The sequence below is a fragment of the Silurus aristotelis genome, assembly GCF_946808225.1.
Source record: "Silurus aristotelis genome assembly, chromosome: 16".
NCBI classification, from domain to species: Eukaryota; Metazoa; Chordata; class Actinopteri; order Siluriformes; family Siluridae; genus Silurus; species Silurus aristotelis.
This window is the reverse complement of record NC_139589.1, coordinates 24,402,669-24,423,508: the sequence shown is the minus strand read 5'-3', so window position 1 is coordinate 24,423,508 and position 20,840 is coordinate 24,402,669. Positions and strand designations below refer to the sequence as shown.

Genomic DNA, 20,840 nt, shown 5'->3' with positions numbered 1-20,840 from the left:
AGGAGGTGTGGCTTCATATTCGTTTTTAAAAAAGGTGTCTTCTGTATCTGTTTTTGAGAAATAGGTGTGGCTTCTGCAGCAGTTTTTGTGGAGGTGTGGCTCTGTATGTTTTTGAGAAGGGGGTGTGGCTTCTGCAGCAGTTTTTGTGGAGGTGTGGCTTTTATATCTGCCTATTTGAGAAGGTGGGCTTCTGCATTGATTTAAAGAAGTAAGTGTGGCTTCTGCATTGATTTTGTGAAGTGGGTGTGGCTTCTGGATTGTGTTTTTCAAGTAGGTGTGGCTTCTAAATGTTTTCAGAGCTCCTGCTATTGGTTTAGGTGGAAAGAATTCTGATGGATAAAAACCCCACAAATGATAGAGCAGCTCTAAATCCTTTTAATATTCAGTGTTTCATTGTTTTTGTTTTTTTTACATACTGAAGAACGATGCATAAAGGTCTGACTGAGCACAACCCGATGTCTCGCTCTCGTTACAAAACAAACCGAATAAATTAGCGTTAATGTAAACCACGACACACAGTAGTATCAGGAGCCTCCGTGGACAAGCGGAGGAGAAAATCCGTCCACACGTCACACCACAGCGATCAGGACCTGTACACATGGCTGATACACACGTCTTCCTGAAGGACAAAAACAAACTTCACACAAACACACACACACACACACACACACACACTATGGATTTTCACACGTATTCACGAACAAACGGGGAAAAAAATGAAATAAATATAAAACATTTGTTCGGGGGCTAGATCACGGAGTCGCGGGACACTATTTGGCAAATAAATATCCGCGTGCATAATGTGTGTGGGGTTTTTGCAAGTATTACATTCAAGATAAAATAAATTGACGAGCGGTTTTCTGGGCGTGTCCTGGGTGATGTTCAGCACGTTAGTGTAAAAGAAACTAAACCGATGCCTCGTTCGTGTTTTCCCAGTTTGTCTGGTTTGAAATGACCTCTAGCATTTTAATGGTTTGTGTTAAATATTCTGTATTGTTTTATTTAAAGGTGCAGTTTGTAATGAGAGAAGCCTTTCTATGGGGCGGAGCTAAGCAGGTAGAAAGTTCTTGTTGAAAGAATCCGGCTCCACCGCTTGACGATATTGTGCATCTCTCGTACTGTCCACCTAAAACACAAAGTGCTTTCGAAAGACTTTAATTTTTACATACCCCCTATTTAATTTTAAAGGGAAGTGCCAAAACTTAAATAAATGAAATACATTAGACAGCCATGGATCACTTGAGTGCTCCCCAGAGTGGACGAGTGGAGTAAAAGATCTGTGGATCACAGCAGAAAGGAAGAATGTTGACTGGAGGAATCCACCCGGTCCTCGTAATGTAGCGGAGCCTGTAATTAGAGTGTGTTCAGTATTCGGTGTCGGATCCGTCTGCCGGTTCCGTGTTGCGTGACAGCATGTAGTTGTCCATGTCTATGGAAGGACAGTTGTGGATGGAGTAGCGCAGACGCTCGGCGAGCATGGCCTGGCTGGTGTAGGGAGGCAGACGCAGCTGGAAGAAACACGTCTGGGCTGTGGGAAGACCGTTCATAGGCTGCAGGGGAAATAAACCAAAAAAAAAAACTTCTTTTTATATGAAAGGAACCTCTTAGTCAAGAAGACCATAGTAACCCCCAGTGAGGTTTAATCTGTGGCTGGAAAAAACGTATTCCCAAATCGGGTTAACCCGCATGTAGTAGAGCGTCTAATCTCCAAGTAGGTTTAATGTGAGTGTAGAAAACGCCACTAATATACACTTTAAAAAATGACCTACATAGTTAATGGTTGGAATTCCAACAAACTCCAGCAAACTACTAATCCCAAAATTAGCACAATGTGAATCCAGAAATATCCCACCAACCCCCAACTAAGTTTCATTCAAGTCTAGAACCTTCTACCTACCTACTGGCTCCAGAAAACTTGCTTAGTTTCAAAAACCGAAGTCACTGTAAATTAAGATAAATCATTGTATAGGAAACCTACTAATCCCCAAACACAGTTATTGTGAGTCTTTAAACCCCCAGCTGTGTATGATAAAGCTGAAAAAAACTAATTTACTGATCAACCCGTCCTTAACCATTACCCAACTCCAGCTGGCATTAAGCCCAGTCGGTTCAGACGAAGACCTAGCACTAATTAAACATGACTCAAATCCAGAAATACCATACTAATCTGTAATAAGGCTTAATGTCAGTACAGGAGCTGTATTATTCCACATCTAGCTCCAGAAAATCTCCTACTCCTAATATATTTTTTTCATCCAGGGGAAAGAAATTGGACTAATCCCCTGTGTTTATTCAGAAATGTTCAGAAATCCGTACCAGGTTAACAAGATTTTTCCAAGTACACGAAATCTACAAATATCCAATTAGCTTCATGTGAAGTCCAGAAAAGGACTAATCCTTAACCGGGTTTAATACGAGTCCAGAAAACACGTGACCTCATGGGGGATTAGTAACATAATGCAGAACTCACACAGAACTCGTCATAATGTGAATTCGGTAAAAGTCTTCTAAAGTTCAGTTCAGAAAACTCGATCTAGTCAGAGATTAGTAGTGGACGTCTAGAAAAATGGACCAATCCCACGCTAGGATTCGTGAAGGTGCATGGAACACCTGACTAATCCCCACCTGGACATACTGTTATGCACACCCTGGCAGTGTTACTACAATAACGATTTCCCTGCAGACATTACTAATCAATCCCCACCTGGGCTTAATTTTTATTTGTAGAGACGAATCAAATGGATGTTGGCAAATAAACAAACAAGCAAACAAGCTCCCTCACCCGGTCCACTTTGATGATCTGGAACTTCTGCGTGATGTCGGCCGGGTTGGACGGCAGCCTGGAGCGCCCGGATACGAAGCGCAGGAACAGCACTCGCTCCTCATTGGTGAACTCCTCCAGGCTTTGCCAGAGCCAGCCAATCAGCTGGTGGTTGGCAGTGATGTCACGGTAACGCACCACCTTCTTGAGCATCTCTACTGAGACCTCTGGAAGGCCGCAGACGAGCTGCTCCACCTGACGCGCCGTGAGCAGAGAGAGCAACGGTACGGGGATGATGGAAGACATGCCCTCTCTCACCGCCGCGACCTAACACACACACACACACACACACACACACACACACACACACACACACACACACACACCACACACACACACACACACACAATTCCAAAATATGTCTCCAAATTAAACAGACTGCAGTAGACTGCAGTGTTTATTACATCACCTGTCTGTCCATTTCATGCAGCCGAAACTCCAGGGCTCGTTCCACGTATTCCACCCTGTTGGAGAAGGTCAGAGGGAGGTTGTGGCCCCCGGGAACCACTGGGACCAGCTTCCCGTCTGCACTGTGGGCCACAAACGAGCCCAGAGGAATCATCTACAGACAGGAAATCCGCTCTGTCAAAAATAGCTCCGCCCACCTCTATAATTGGTAAAAAGATTAAAATCATATAAACAAGCCACACTGCTGTCCAGCGTCTCACCACAGTGAAGTTGTCCTCTGTGATGCTGCTGTGGTCAGGGTTCAGGATGTCCTGAAGTGAGCGGTGTGTGAGGAGGTCTACTTCTTCTAGGTCGGCTCCACCCAGAGGGATGGAGCACAGCTGTTTCCACACCCATGGAGCCAGGTGCAGGTCCAGAGGCTTCTTGGTGCGAATAGCCACTGCCATCAGGATGCCCAGAAACCGGAACTGCAGCATGTGCTCATCGGAGACGGCTGCTGGGTTCATGAGGAACCTGGGACACAGACACACACACATTATCAGAATTAGAGTGCAACCAAATTTTACCAATATCGATAGATTGGATCATTTTTGCCGATTTTTGCCGGCAAACCGATTACTTAACCGATGGATACTGAATAAAAAACAAAAAGTCCATGTATAATGTATTTATTACAAAAAAAAAAAAAATACTGAATCATGAAAATGTGCTAAATAAAATAAATATGAATATAGTAATAATAATAAGAAATAATACTTATATTATTATAAAAAATTATATTATTATTATTATATTATATAATAATTATATAAAATAATAATTATATAATTACAAAAATGATAAATTATATACAATTAATATAATATAGCGCTCTCCGTGCAGCGTGCAGTCTCGCACGTAAAAACAAACAGCACGTGCTGTCAGTGATTTGCCTCTAGAGGCCGCTCTTGTAATGACAGCGGACCGGAAAAACTTAGTGTAGATTTGTTAAGAAAGTTTCAGAAATCAACTATCGGTGCTGATTAGATGGCAAAACCTATAAATCGGTCGATCTCTAATCAGAACATCATGTGGATCATAAAAACAGACAATCATACATATGTGAGAATGAGAAAAAATGAACTCGGACACACAAGTCTGTGTGTGTGTGTGTGTGTGTGTGTGTGTGTAATACCTGTCTGTATTACTGCCCACATCTGCAGTACTGTTGGGGGTGCGAATGAGTAAATCCACCACTCCAGACTGTAGCTCCTGAGAAAGACAGATCACGACAGTATGAGCAGTAAATAATAATTTTTCCTTCTAATTTGTTGTCCATTTACAGTTACCCTGTGGTATGAGTGCTGAATGTATGAGGTACTGTGTTATCTCTGCTGTAAATAACCTGGCACATCTCGGTCACGGTGTCATCGAACACTCCGCCCGCGTCGTCTGCACCTTCTCCCACCAATTTCACCTTCCAGGCTCTGGAGGGCAGACGCAGCTCCGTCGGGTTCACGTTCACCACCTGCTTCGCTATCTGCACGAAAATCGGCTTGCTGGAGCGCCCCCTAATAATATAAGAAATGTACTGGTGTTTCATAGCTGAAATAATACTCGCACTTGCTCCTTGTGTGTATGTGTGTGTGTGTGTGTGTGTGTGTGTGTGTGTGTGTGTGTGTGTGTGTGTGTGTGCACGCACCTGCTGGAGATTCTCTTCACGGTGATCTGGGGGCCGTATGTCTTGCCCTGGGTCATGGTGCGGCCGATAGAGCGCACTAGGGGCAGAGTGTTGACTTTGGGGGACAGGAGGCCGCGGATGTGGCCGTGTACGAGGGCTGCTGTGCCTGCGCTGTAGCGGGAGGATAAAACCTGGACACAAAGACGGGTGGGGTTACTGACCTGTTCAGAGCTGGTTTCTGCACATAGTCTTTACCTATACTTCCTCTATATGATCTTGTCTATCTGGTCTCTCTGTGGTGTGTGTGTGTGTGTGTGTGTGTGTGTGTGTGTGTGTGTGTGTGTGTGTGTGTGAGAGAGACACACCTGACTGTTGGAGTCCAGGTTGAGAAGTCTCCAGGACTTATACATGAGGTCAGAGAAGTGATGAAGGACTCGTAGGCGAGCGCTGAGCTCTTTGGGAGTGCAGTCCTTCAGGGTGTTGTACTGTGGAGGAACGCTCTGAGGCAAACCCAGCTGGAGTCCTGCTGAACCTGTAAACAGAAGTGTGTGTGAGAGTTAATTGTCTACAGACTTGCACAAAAGGAAACAGAGATCCTGCACCATGGGTTGGAGAGGAAGATCTTGAGTGGGCTTTAATAGAGCTCTGAACCCTACTGAACACCTTTAAGGTGAATGTGAACGTGGACTGAACCCTCACACCTCCAGCAGAACCCGACTTTGAAGAATTTTGTGTGTGTGTGAGTGTATGTGTGTGTGTGTGTGTGTACACACCTGAGCCCCTGGAGGATAAAGGTGGTGTTGTCCATGCAGAACTGTGGCATCGTCCAGCTGAGATCTGTTTGATGTTCTTGGCCTGCAGAGCTGTGACGAGGGTAGGCTCCTTCACTGGACTTGAGTGACCAAGACCCAACTGTGCACGCACGCACACACACACACACACACACCACACACACAGGTTTTTCCTTTAATTTGTCACTCATGTGTGTATCTATGTGACATTATAAAGGTGTGTGTGTGTGTGTGTGTGTGTGTGTGTGTGTGTGTGTGTGTGTTTGTACCTGAGCCTCACAGTTGCACCCCCAGGCGTACACGTCCCCAGTGTTGGACAAAGCCAGGATGTGTTCGCATCCCACAGCGATGTCCTCGACAAACACACCCTCCAGAGCAGGAACTACCTGCGGCCGGTTGTGGTTCTTCAGCATGGAGTCGGGAAGGCCAATCAGACGTTCTGTAATCACACACACACACACACACACACACACACACACACACACACACACACACACACACGCCGTTTTATTGTCCGCCATCTCTTTTCGGCATCCATATTAATGCGACGTTACTATAGAAACAAAAAACAAAACTTTCTGGAAAAGTGCTTGGCCCCCACATGATTGCTGCCTGCACCTGTTTATTTTCATCTGCAGCCATTTTTTTTTTTTTACCTCTCGCTCTTACCTTGACCGAATGTGTACACGTGTCCGTCGTTGGCCAGCACCACTGAAAAGTGAGTTCCACATCCGACCTTCTTGATGCCTTTATTGCATAACGTCTCCACTTTCTGTGAAACGAGACACGAGACCAGACGTTACGACTCCGTTGATGTGGACCGATTCGGTCAACAAAAATCCACTGCTTGTGCCTGATGCTCAACAAACGGATAATTAGCATGTAATAAATCATCCGCGAGCCCGGAACAGTGCGGCACGGACTTAATAATCGTCCAGTTTATTATATTTAATATGTTCGACTAATAAACGGTGTTGTTACCGGGTGCTGAAATAAGATTAGAAGCAGTACCTGGGGATAGCACTTAACCGCACAGGGGCCGGTACCGAGTTTCCCATAATCCCCGTCACCGAACGCCCAGAGAGTCATTCCATCCGACGCCAGAGCCAGGGTGTGATTAATCCCGCACGACACCTGCATGCAAACAAGTACATATCGCTGTACATCTAATAAATGTGGAACGTGTGAATTAACGCTGCTACGATAAATATGGTTTATCGCGTGGAACCTTTGAGCAGGCTCAATGGAACACTCGTTCCATGAATATTAAATAAACACCCAGGGAATGAGCTGTTTCTATGGAAACATGCTCTGTGCCTCTTTTATAGTGATACTCGCCTGTCCGATGTGGTGACCTTCGAGCGCCGTGACCCTCTCCGGAACCATCTTGTTGGAGGTAGACCTTTGACCCAGGCGTCCCGAATCTCCGCTGCCGAACGTGAAGAGCTTCCCGTCGGACGTGACCACAGCGGAGTGTTTGAATCCGCATGCCAGCTATGCGGAAAAAAGTGTTCAAATTCGTAAAAATACAACGCGTTTGTACGGCACGTTAACACAATGTACACGTTTTACCTGCACCACCTCCTCCCCCTGAAGAGCCTCGATCTGTTTGGGGCGTCTCTGGCGCTCGGTGTTGCCGTGACCCAGCTTCCCGTAGTCGCCGTCACCCCAGCTGAACACCTCGCCCGTCTCGGTCAGAGCCAGAGAATGGCCGTCTGAACCGTACGACGTCACCAGCTGAGTGACCACGTAACCTGAGAGGAAAAAGTGTGGAGCTGTTAGAAGTGACGTCTCACGCGATCACGTACACGGATGAGAGTCCATTTCACACAAGCAAATTAGAAACGTTATTCCTTTACAATCCGGGCTGCGTTACTGTGAAACCGAGAGAGGGGGTGGGACTTTTCAGGGGGTTGCATTAAATATTAAAATTTGATCCCACCCACTTAAATGTCAATCATTATATGGTCACGTGCTGATTGGCTAACGAGAGAAAGCGTATTTCTGAATAAAAGAAATTCAAAGCTGCTACACAAACTGGAGGAGTGAAGGCTGGCAGGTATGTAGTTGTGTGCATGTTGTGTAGTTGTGTGTTGAGTGTATGTGTGTTACCCTGAAGTGCAGAGATGAGTGTAGGTGTGTACAGGTCGTCCGAGTTGCCCTGCCCGAGCCGGCCGTAGCTGCCCTCTCCTACCGCCAACACGGTGCCACTCGACTGGACCAGGAACGTGCAGTTCTGTCCACATACAACCTAACACACGCACATGCACCCACACACACACACACACACACACACACACACACACACACACACACACACACACACACACACACACCGCTTTCAATAGATTTACATAGGAAATAGTGCTACATAGGAAACATTTACAACCCTTATCTATCTATCTGTCTCTCTGTCTGTCTGTCCGTGTGTGTGTGTTTGTGTGTGTGTGTGTTTGTGTGTTAACACCTGCTGGGTCTGAGAGAGAGAGGGGACGAGGGTGGGCACAGTAACGTTGGTTCCGGCTTCAGCGAGCTGTCCATGTCGTCCGTTACCCCACAGATACACCTCACTCTTGCCACCCTGCTGCCAGTCCTAAACACACACACACACACACACACACACACACACAGCATATTTTTGTTAGAGTGTAGTCTCTAAAGTACTCTCACTACCCCATGAGGCGCTTCCCCTCTGCTTCATTCTCATTCAAGAAGCGTTTGTAGTTTTACTTAAAATAATATTCCACTTTGTATTATTTTCACTCTCTAGAATTCCCTCACCAGTTCATTGTTATTATTTTTAAATCTTTGCAGCTTTTTTAAATATTTCATTCTTGTTCATTCCTGATGTCTAATTGTGTTCGGTTTGTGCATGATAATGATAACAGCCCGTGTGCCTCCTTTATTTACTCACTTATTTTTACCTTCAATTTAAATTAATTATAATTATATTATAATTATTATTTTTTCAATTAATTATTAATATTATTGTCTATCTATCTATCTATCTATCTATCTATCTATCTATCTATCTATCTATCTATCTATCTATCTATCTATCTATCTATCTATCTATCTATCTGCTTGTTTGTTTATTTATATTGCAATTGTTTGTACTATTATTTAAATTAGCTTTTTTCTTTGAGATCAGTGACTTCAAATTCTTTCCAGGTGTGAGTGCAGAACTGAGTGTTATTATTAACCAGAAGGTGGTCGTATCTATGCTCTGTAACATTCAGTGTCCCGTGTGAAGGAATAAAGTGAATGTTGTTTGAATGTGGTGTGTGGTAGCGAAACTGCGTTTGTTCCTAATTCTGAGAAACTTTTAACGTTCTTGAAAAGGTTGGGGGGAAAAAATCTATGCTTCTGACAGTTTTCTGAAATTCCTACGGAGGTAGAGGAACCGAAGAGGAACGGGTGAAGAATGTTCAGGGAAACTGAGGGCTTTTAGGGAATGTTAAATGATGAAGAGCTGAAACAGAGATGGCCTTGAATGAGAACATGCTTCTGGAGCTCTACCTGATAATGATGAATGAAACAAAACACACACACACACACACACACACACACACACACACACACACACACACACACACACACACACACACACACACACACACACACACACACACACACACACACACTCTCACCTCGGGTCTGTTGGTGGCCCATGACATGAGCTGCTCATCCATCATAAAGCTCCACTTACTGTTATCCTGCAGAACCAGAAACATCACAGCAACGTCACAGACACGCACTGACAAGCTTCATTATTGTTACCATAGCGACAGCTCTAGGTGAGCTCTAGGTGCAAATCTTTTCTGGAGGCCCGTGGAGCTGCTGCAAAACCGGAGTAATATGGTGAAATGAAGGAGTTTTAGTGATGATACGTGCTGCCGAGTTCTAAACCAGTTAAAGCTTATAAAGAGATTTGTGAGTAAGACCAAAAAGAAGAGACTGTTTTCCCACTATTTAATTTAAGAAAATTGGAAGAGAACCAGGATTTGAGTTCATTAAAGCAGTCAAGAAGAGAGGAAGGAGGGAGGGTAGACATTAGGTTTGCTGCAGTGTAACAGTCAAAGAGAATACCATATTTACGGAAGATTATGCCAAGAGGAAGAAGGTAGATGATAAAAAGAAGAGGTCCCAGGACAGAACCCTGGGGGACTCCAGTGTTAACAGGGGAAGATTTGGAACTAAATGAGTGTAATGTGATGAACTAAGTACTAAGCACGCTGATAGATCCAGTCCAGGGGGGTGTAAGTAATGCCAAATGAAATAATTCGGTTAAGAGGGATAGTATGAGAAATAGTGTCAAAGGCCGAACTTAAATCAAGAAGGATAGGAATGGTGACTAAACCAGAATCCGCTGCCTTGAGAAGGTCATCAGAAAATATGTAAAGTGCCGTTTCTATACTATGAAAGGGGCAAAAACGAGACTGGAATTGTTCATACATGTTAGTACAAGTTAAATGAGAGTGAAGCTAAAGAAGGAACTATCTTTTCGAGGATTTTAGAAAGGAAAGGTAAATTAGGATAGGACAGCAATTATTGAAATCATTAGGATCAGCACCAGGTTTTTTTTTGTGGTAAGAGAGGAGCAGATGATAGCAGAAATATAAGAGGAAGCAGAGAGGGGAGACAGGCCATAACCAGAAAAGTGAGATGAGGATTCAGCAAGCAAGTAAAAGACTTATACTTATGTATAAGATCTAAAATATGTGAGGTGGTGGGAAGCTGAAAAATAGAGAATAAGAGGAATATGGTCAAATTCAGAAGAAGACGTAGGGAAGGAAGGTGAACCTAAATGCAGGTGAATTTTATATATTTTATCATTGGAAAAGGACATTAGAAATTTGCAGAAAGCAGATAAAAATAGACGGGAAGGTAAAGAACATGGGGGTCTAAAAATAGTATGGAAAAAGTGAAAAGTCCCGTTTTCCTCTTTTCCTCTTTATGCAAGTCTTTAATGTCAGAGCTGAAACTTGTGCAGGACAGAAGAGTTCACACTTTATTATACTCCTTCAGTAAGATGGACTCACCAGCGCTCGGGAAGACGCCGTGTCTCCGTTCTGCTGAAACTCAGGCACGGTGAACTCCTCTGGGAAGGACGAGGAGCGGGCGAAGGCCTCTGCGCTCTTCACGGTGGTGGAGAAGGTGGAAAGCCAGCACCACTCGGAGTGTGTGGAGGAGAGGGCGGGGTCGTGGTGGGGAGGGACCGGTTCGTGGCTCAAAAGCTGCTCCAAGTTCAGACCCACAGACAGAGAGGACAGGCTCTGCAGGAAACTGCTGTGGACCAGCTGATCTCCAGACATCACATGACTCTGAGAGAAAACACACATCAGCTGTTTATTAACACAACCGACGCTACATCAGGAAAACTGTGAAGAAGATCAAACTACAGCTATTTGTTCTCACCCGCTCGTAGTTGTACTGCTCCTGCAGCAAGAGGGGGAGACGCTCGAGAAAGACGGCCATGCAGGGAGCGCGGCTCAAACCCCGGATTCCCTGAGAGCGGAGCACACTGCGGCATGACGCCAGGACGTGGTTCTGAGAGATCCAGTCCGGACTGCAGCGGATCAGCAACATATCCTGCGCAGAAACAGGATTGCACACTTTTTTCATACACACTCTATAATACACACACTCTATAATACACACACTCTATAATACACACACTACATACACTCTACACTACATACACACTCTATACTTACTGTATACACACTCTACACTACATACACACTCTATACTTACTGTATACACACTCTACACTACATACACACTCTATACTTACTGTATACACACTCTATACTACATACACACTCTATACTTACTGTATACACACTCTACACTACATACACACTCTATACTTACTGTATACACACTCTACACTACATACACACTCTATACTTACTGTATACACACTCTACACTACATACACACTCTATACTTACTGTATACACACTCTACACTACAATACACACTCTATACTTACTGTATACACACTCTATACTACATACACACTCTATACTTACTGTATACACACTCTATAGTACATACACACTCTATACTTACTGTATACACACTCTATACTTACTGTATACACACTCTACACTACATACACACTCTATACTTACTGTATACACACTCTACACTACATACACACTCTATACTTACTGTATACACACTCTACACTACATACACACTCTATACTTACTGTATACACACTCTACACTACATACACACTCTATACTTACTGTATACACACTCTACACTACATACACACTCTATACTTACTGTATACACACTCTACACTACATACACACTCTATACTTACTGTATACACACTCTACACTACATACACACTCTATACTTACTGTATACACACTCTACACTACATACACACTCTATACTTACTGTATACACACTCTACACTACATACACACTCTATACTTACTGTATACACACTCTACACTACATACACACTCTATACTTACTGTATACACACTCTACACTACAATACACACTCTATACTTACTGTATACACACTCTACACTACATACACACTCTATACTTACTGTATACACACTCTACACTACAATACACACTCTATACTTACTGTATACACACTCTACACTACATACACACTCTATACTTACTGTATACACACTCTACACTACAATACACACTCTATACTTACTGTATACACACTCTACACTACATACACACTCTATACTTACTGTATACACACTCTACACTACATACACACTCTATACTTACTGTATACACACTCTACACTACATACACACTCTATACTTACTGTATACACACTCTACACTACATACACACTCTATACTTACTGTATACACACTCTACACTACAATACACACTCTATACTTACTGTATACACACTCTATACTACATACACACTCTATACTTACTGTATACACACTCTATAGTACATACACACTCTATACTTACTGTATACACACTCTATACTTACTGTATACACACTCTATACTACATACACACTCTATACTTACTGTATACACACTCTACACTACATACACACTCTATACTTACTGTATACACACTCTACACTACATACACACTCTATACTTACTGTATACACACTCTACACTACATACACACTCTATACTTACTGTATACACACTCTACACTACATACACACTCTATACTTACTGTATACACACTCTACACTACATACACACTCTATACTTACTGTATACACACTCTACACTACATACACACTCTATACTTACTGTATACACACTCTACACTACATACACACTCTATACTTACTGTATACACACTCTACACTACAATACACACTCTATACTTACTGTATACACACTCTACACTACATACACACTCTATACTTACTGTATACACACTCTACACTACATACACACTCTATACTTACTGTATACACACTCTACACTACAATACACACTCTATACTTACTGTATACACACTCTACACTACATACACACTCTATACTTACTGTATACACACTCTACACTACATACACACTCTATACTTACTGTATACACACTCTACACTACATACACACTCTATACTTACTGTATACACACTCTACACTACAATACACACTCTATACTTACTGTATACACACTATACACTACATACACACTCTATACTTACTGTATACACACTATACACTACATACACACTCTATACTTACTGTATACACACTCTACACTACATACACACTCTATACTTACTGTATACACACTCTACACTACATACACACTCTATACTTACTGTATACACACTCTATACTACATACACACTCTATACTTACTGTATACACACTCTACACTACATACACACTCTATACTTACTGTATACACACTCTACACTACATACACACTCTATACTTACTGTATACACACTCTACACTACATACACACTCTATACTTACTGTATACACACTCTACACTACAATACACACTCTATACTTACTGTATACACACTCTATACTACATACACACTCTATACTTACTGTATACACACTCTATACTTACTGTATACACACTCTATACTTACTGTATACACACTCTATACTTACTGTATACACACTCTATACTTACTGTATACACACTCTATACTACATACACACTCTATACTTACTGTATACACACTCTACACTACATACACACTCTATACTTACTGTATACACACTCTACACTACATACACACTCTATACTTACTGTATACACACTCTACACTACATACACACTCTATACTTACTGTATACACACTCTACACTACATACACACTCTATACTTACTGTATACACACTCTACACTACATACACACTCTATACTTACTGTATACACACTCTACACTACATACACACTCTATACTTACTGTATACACACTCTACACTACATACACACTCTATACTTACTGTATACACACTCTACACTACATACACACTCTATACTTACTGTATACACACTCTACACTACATACACACTCTATACTTACTGTATACACACTCTACACTACAATACACACTCTATACTTACTGTATACACACTCTACACTACATACACACTCTATACTTACTGTATACACACTCTACACTACATACACACTCTATACTTACTGTATACACACTCTACACTACATACACACTCTATACTTACTGTATACACACTCTACACTACATACACACTCTATACTTACTGTATACACACTCTACACTACAATACACACTCTATACTTACTGTATACACACTATACACTACATACACACTCTATACTTACTGTATACACACTATACACTACATACACACTCTATACTTACTGTATACACACTCTACACTACATACACACTCTATACTTACTGTATACACACTCTACACTACATACACACTCTATACTTACTGTATACACACTCTACACTACATACACACTCTATACTTACTGTATACACACTCTACACTACATACACACTCTATACTTACTGTATACACACTCTACACTACATACACACTCTATACTTACTGTATACACACTCTACACTACATACACACTCTATACTTACTGTATACACACTCTACACTACATACACACTCTATACTTACTGTATACACACTCTACACTACATACACACTCTATACTTACTGTATACACACTCTACACTACATACACACTCTATACTTACTGTATACACACTATACACTACATACACACTCTATACTTACTGTATACACACTCTACACTACATACACACTCTATACTTACTGTATACACACTCTACACTACATACACACTCTATACTTACTGTATACACACTCTACACTACATACACACTCTATACTTACTGTATACACACTATACACTACATACACACTCTATACTTACTGTATACACACTCTACACTACATACACACTCTATACTTACTGTATACACACTCTACACTACATACACACTCTATACTTACTGTATACACACTCTACACTACATACACACTCTATACTTACTGTATACACACTCTACACTACATACACACTCTATACTTACTGTATACACACTATACACTACATACACACTCTATACTTACTGTATACACACTCTACACTACATACACACTCTATACTTACTGTATACACACTCTACACTACATACACACTCTATACTTACTGTATACACACTCTACACTACATACACACTCTATACTTACTGTATACACACTCTACACTACATACACACTCTATACTTACTGTATACACACTCTATAGTACATACACACTCTATACTTACTGTATACACACTCTATAGTACATACACACTCTATACTTACTGTATGCACACTCTACACTACATACACACTCTATACTTACTGTATACACACTCTATAGTACATACACACTCTATACTTACTGTATGCACACTCTACACTACATACACACTCTATACTTACTGTATACACACTCTACACTACATACACACTCTATACTTACTGTATACACACTATATAGTACATACACACTCTATACTTACTGTATACACACTCTACACTACATACACACTCTATACTTACTGTATACACACTATATAGTACATACACACTCTATACTTACTGTATGCACACTCTACACTACATACACACTCTATACTTACTGTATACACACTATATAGTACATACACACTCTATACTTACTGTATGCACACTCTACACTACATACACACTCTATACTTACTGTATACACACTCTATAGTACATACACACTCTATACTTACTGTATACACACTCTATACTACATACACACTCTATACTTACTGTATACACACTCTACACTACGTACACACTCTATACTTACTGTATACACACTATATAGTACATACACACTCTATACTTACTGTATACACACTCTACACTACATACACACTCTATACTTACTGTATACACACTATATAGTACATACACACTCTATACTTACTGTATGCACACTCTACACTACATACACACTCTATACTTACTGTATACACACTCTATAGTACATACACACTCTATACTTACTGTATGCACACTCTATAGTACATACACACTCTATACTTACTGTATACACACTCTATAGTACATACACACTCTATAGTACATACACACTCTATACTTACTGTATGCACACTCTATAGTACATACACACTCTATACTTACTGTATACACACTCTATAGTACATACACACTCTCTACTTACTGTATGCACACTCTACACTACATACACACTCTATACTTACTGTATACACACTCTATAGTACATACACACTCTATACTTACTGTATGCACACTCTACACTACATACACACTCTATACTTACTGTATACACACTATATAGTACATACACACTCTATACTTACTGTATGCACACTCTACACTACATACACACTCTATACTTACTGTATACACACTCTATAGTACATACACACTCTATACTTACTGTATGCACACTCTACACTACATACACACTCTATACTTACTGTATACACACTCTATAGTACATACACACTCTATAGTACATACACACTCTATACTTACTGTATACACACTCTATAGTACATACACACTCTATACTTACTGTATGCACACTCTATAGTACATACACACTCTATACTTACTGTATACACACTCTATAGTACATACACACTCTATAGTACATACACACTCTATACTTACTGTATGCACACTCTACACTACATACACACTCTATACTTACTGTATACACACTCTATAGTACATACACACTCTATAGTACATACACACTCTATACTTACTGTATACACACTCTATAGTACATACACACTCTATACTTACTGTATGCACACTCTACACTACATACACACTCTATACTTACTGTATACACACTCTATAGTACATACACACTCTATAGTACATACACACTCTTTACTTACTGTATACACACTCTATAGTACATACACACTCTATACTTACTGTATGCACACTCTACACTACATACACACTCTATACTTACTGTATACACACTCTATATTACATACACACTCTATAGTACATACACACTTTATAGTACATACACACTCTATACTTTCTGTATGCACACTCTACACTACATACACACTCTATACTTACTGTATACACACTCTATAGTACATACACACTCTATAGTACATACACACTCTATACTTACTGTATGCACACTCTACACTACATACGCACTCTATACTTACTGTATACACACTCTATAGTACATACACACTCTATAGTACATACACACTCTATAGTACATACACACTCTATACTTACTGTATACACACTCTATAGTACATACACACTCTATACTTACTGTATACACACTCTATAGTACATACACACGCTATACTTACTGTATGCACACTCTACACTACATACACACTCTATACTTACTGTATACACACTCTATAGTACATACACACTCTATACTTACTGTATACACACTCTATAGTACATACACACTCTATACTTACTGTATGCACACTCTACACTACATACACACTCTATACTTACTGTATACACACTCTATAGTACATACACACTCTATACTTACTGTATACACACTCTATAGTACATACACACTCTATACTTACTGTATACACACTCTATAGTACATACACACGCTATACTTACTGTATGCACACTCTACACTACATACACACTCTATACTTACTGTATACACACTCTATAGTACATACACACTCTATAGTACATACACACTCTATACTTACTGTATGCACACTCTACACTACATACACACTCTATACTTACTGTATACACACTCTATAGTACATACACACTCTATACTTACTGTATACACACTCTACACTACATACGCACTCTATACTTACTGTATACACACTCTATAGTACATACACACTCTATACTTACTGTATACACACTCTATAGTACATACACACTCTATACTTACTGTATACACACTCTACACTACATACACACTCTATACTTACTGTATACACACTCTACACTACATACACACTCTATACTTACTGTATACACACTATATAGTACATACACACTCTATACTTACTGTATGCACACTCTACACTACATACACACTCTATACTTACTGTATACACACTCTATAGTACATACACACTCTATACTTACTGTATGCACACTCTATAGTACATACACACTCTATACTTACTGTATACACACTCTATAGTACATACACACTCTATAGTACATACACACTCTATACTTACTGTATGCACACTCTATAGTACATACACACTCTATACTTACTGTATACACACTCTATAGTACATACACACTCTATACTTACTGTATACACACTCTATAGTACATACACACTCTATACTTACTGTATGCACACTACACTACATACACACTCTATACTTACTGTATACACACTCTATAGTACATACACACTCTATAGTACATACACACTCTATACTTACTGTATACACACTCTATAGTACATACACACTCTATACTTACTGTATGCACACTCTATAGTACATACACACTCTATACTTACTGTATACACACTCTATAGTACATACACACTCTATAGTACATACACACTCTATACTTACTGTATGCACACTCTACACTACATACACACTCTATACTTACTGTATACACACTCTATAGTACATACACACTCTATAGTACATACACACTCTATACTTACTGTATACACACTCTATAGTACATACACACTCTATACTTACTGTATGCACACTCTACACTACATACACACTCTATACTTACTGTATACACACTCTATAGTACATACACACTCTATAGTACATACACACTCTTTACTTACTGTATACACACTCTATAGTACATACACACTCTATACTTACTGTATGCACACTCTACACTACATACACACTCTATACTTACTGTATACACACTCTATATTACATACACACTCTATAGTACATACACACTCTATACTTACTGTATGCACACTCTACACTACATACACACTCTATACTTACTGTATACACACTCTATAGTACATACACACTCTATAGTACATACACACTCTATACTTACTGTATGCACACTCTACACTACATACGCACTCTATACTTACTGTATACACACTCTATAGTACATACACACTCTATAGTACATACACACTCTATACTTACTGTATACACACTCTATAGTACATACACACTCTATACTTACTGTATGCACACTCTACACTACATACACACTCTATACTTACTGTATACACACTCTATAGTACATACACACTCTATAGTACATACACACTCTATACTTACTGTATACACACTCTATAGTACATACACACTCTATACTTACTGTATGCACACTCTACACTACATACACACTCTATACTTACTGTATACACACTCTATAGTACATACACACTCTATAGTACATACACACTCTTTACTTACTGTATACACACTCTATAGTACATACACACTCTATACTTACTGTATGCACACTCTACACTACATACACACTCTATACTTACTGTATACACACTCTATATTACATACACACTCTATAGTACATACACACTCTATAGTACATACACACTCTATACTTACTGTATGCACACTCTACACTACATACACACTCTATACTTACTGTATACACACTCTATAGTACATACACACTCTATAGTACATACACACTCTATACTTACTGTATGCACACTCTACACTACATACGCACTCTATACTTACTGTATACACACTCTATAGTACATACACACTCTATAGTACATACACACTCTATACTTACTGTATACACACTCTATAGTACATACACACTCTATACTTACTGTATACACACTCTACACTACATACACACTCTATACTTACTGTATACACACTCTACACTACATACACACTCTATACTTACTGTATACACACTCTATAGTACATACACACGCTATACTTACTGTATGCACACTCTACACTACATACACACTCTATACTTACTGTATACACACTCTATAGTACATACACACTCTATACTTACTGTATACACACTCTATAGTACATACACACTCTATACTTACTGTATGCACACTCTACACTACATACACACTCTATACTTACTGTATACACACTCTATAGTACATACACACTCTATACTTACTGTATACACACTCTATAGTACATACACACTCTATACTTACTGTATACACACTCTATAGTACATACACACGCTATACTTACTGTATGCACACTCTACACTACATACACACTCTATACTTACTGTATACACACTCTATAGTACATACACACTCTATACTTACTGTATGCACACTCTACACTACATACACACTCTATACTTACTGTATACACACTCTATAGTACATACACACTCTATACTTACTGTATACACACTCTACACTACATACGCACTCTATACTTACTGTATACACACTCTATAGTACATACACACTCTATACTTACTGTATACACACTCTATAGTACATACACACTCTATAGTACATACACACTCTATACTTACTGTATGCACACTCTACACTACATACACACTCTATACTTACTGTATACACACTCTATAGTACATACACACTATAC

The 20,840-nt window shown here is 40.0% G+C and overlaps 1 protein-coding gene across 1 annotated transcript in view; it reads right to left on the bottom strand.

The window, feature by feature from the left end:
• Positions 1-355: 355 nt before the first annotated feature.
• Positions 356-20,840, bottom strand: part of LOC310738510 (putative E3 ubiquitin-protein ligase HERC1) — a 58,413-nt gene continuing 37,928 nt past the window's right edge. Inside the window, 19 exon segments of the mRNA XM_083563500.1 lie at positions 356-1,550; positions 2,783-3,088; positions 3,231-3,383; positions 3,490-3,742; positions 4,404-4,480; positions 4,614-4,779; positions 4,911-5,080; positions 5,255-5,421; positions 5,663-5,801; positions 5,950-6,119; positions 6,350-6,452; positions 6,692-6,814; positions 7,019-7,174; positions 7,253-7,434; positions 7,793-7,931; positions 8,148-8,273; positions 9,331-9,396; positions 10,723-11,004; positions 11,099-11,272. Coding sequence (XP_083419626.1) covers positions 1,365-1,550; positions 2,783-3,088; positions 3,231-3,383; positions 3,490-3,742; positions 4,404-4,480; positions 4,614-4,779; positions 4,911-5,080; positions 5,255-5,421; positions 5,663-5,801; positions 5,950-6,119; positions 6,350-6,452; positions 6,692-6,814; positions 7,019-7,174; positions 7,253-7,434; positions 7,793-7,931; positions 8,148-8,273; positions 9,331-9,396; positions 10,723-11,004; positions 11,099-11,272 — 3,138 coding nt within the window. The 3' untranslated portion in view covers positions 356-1,364.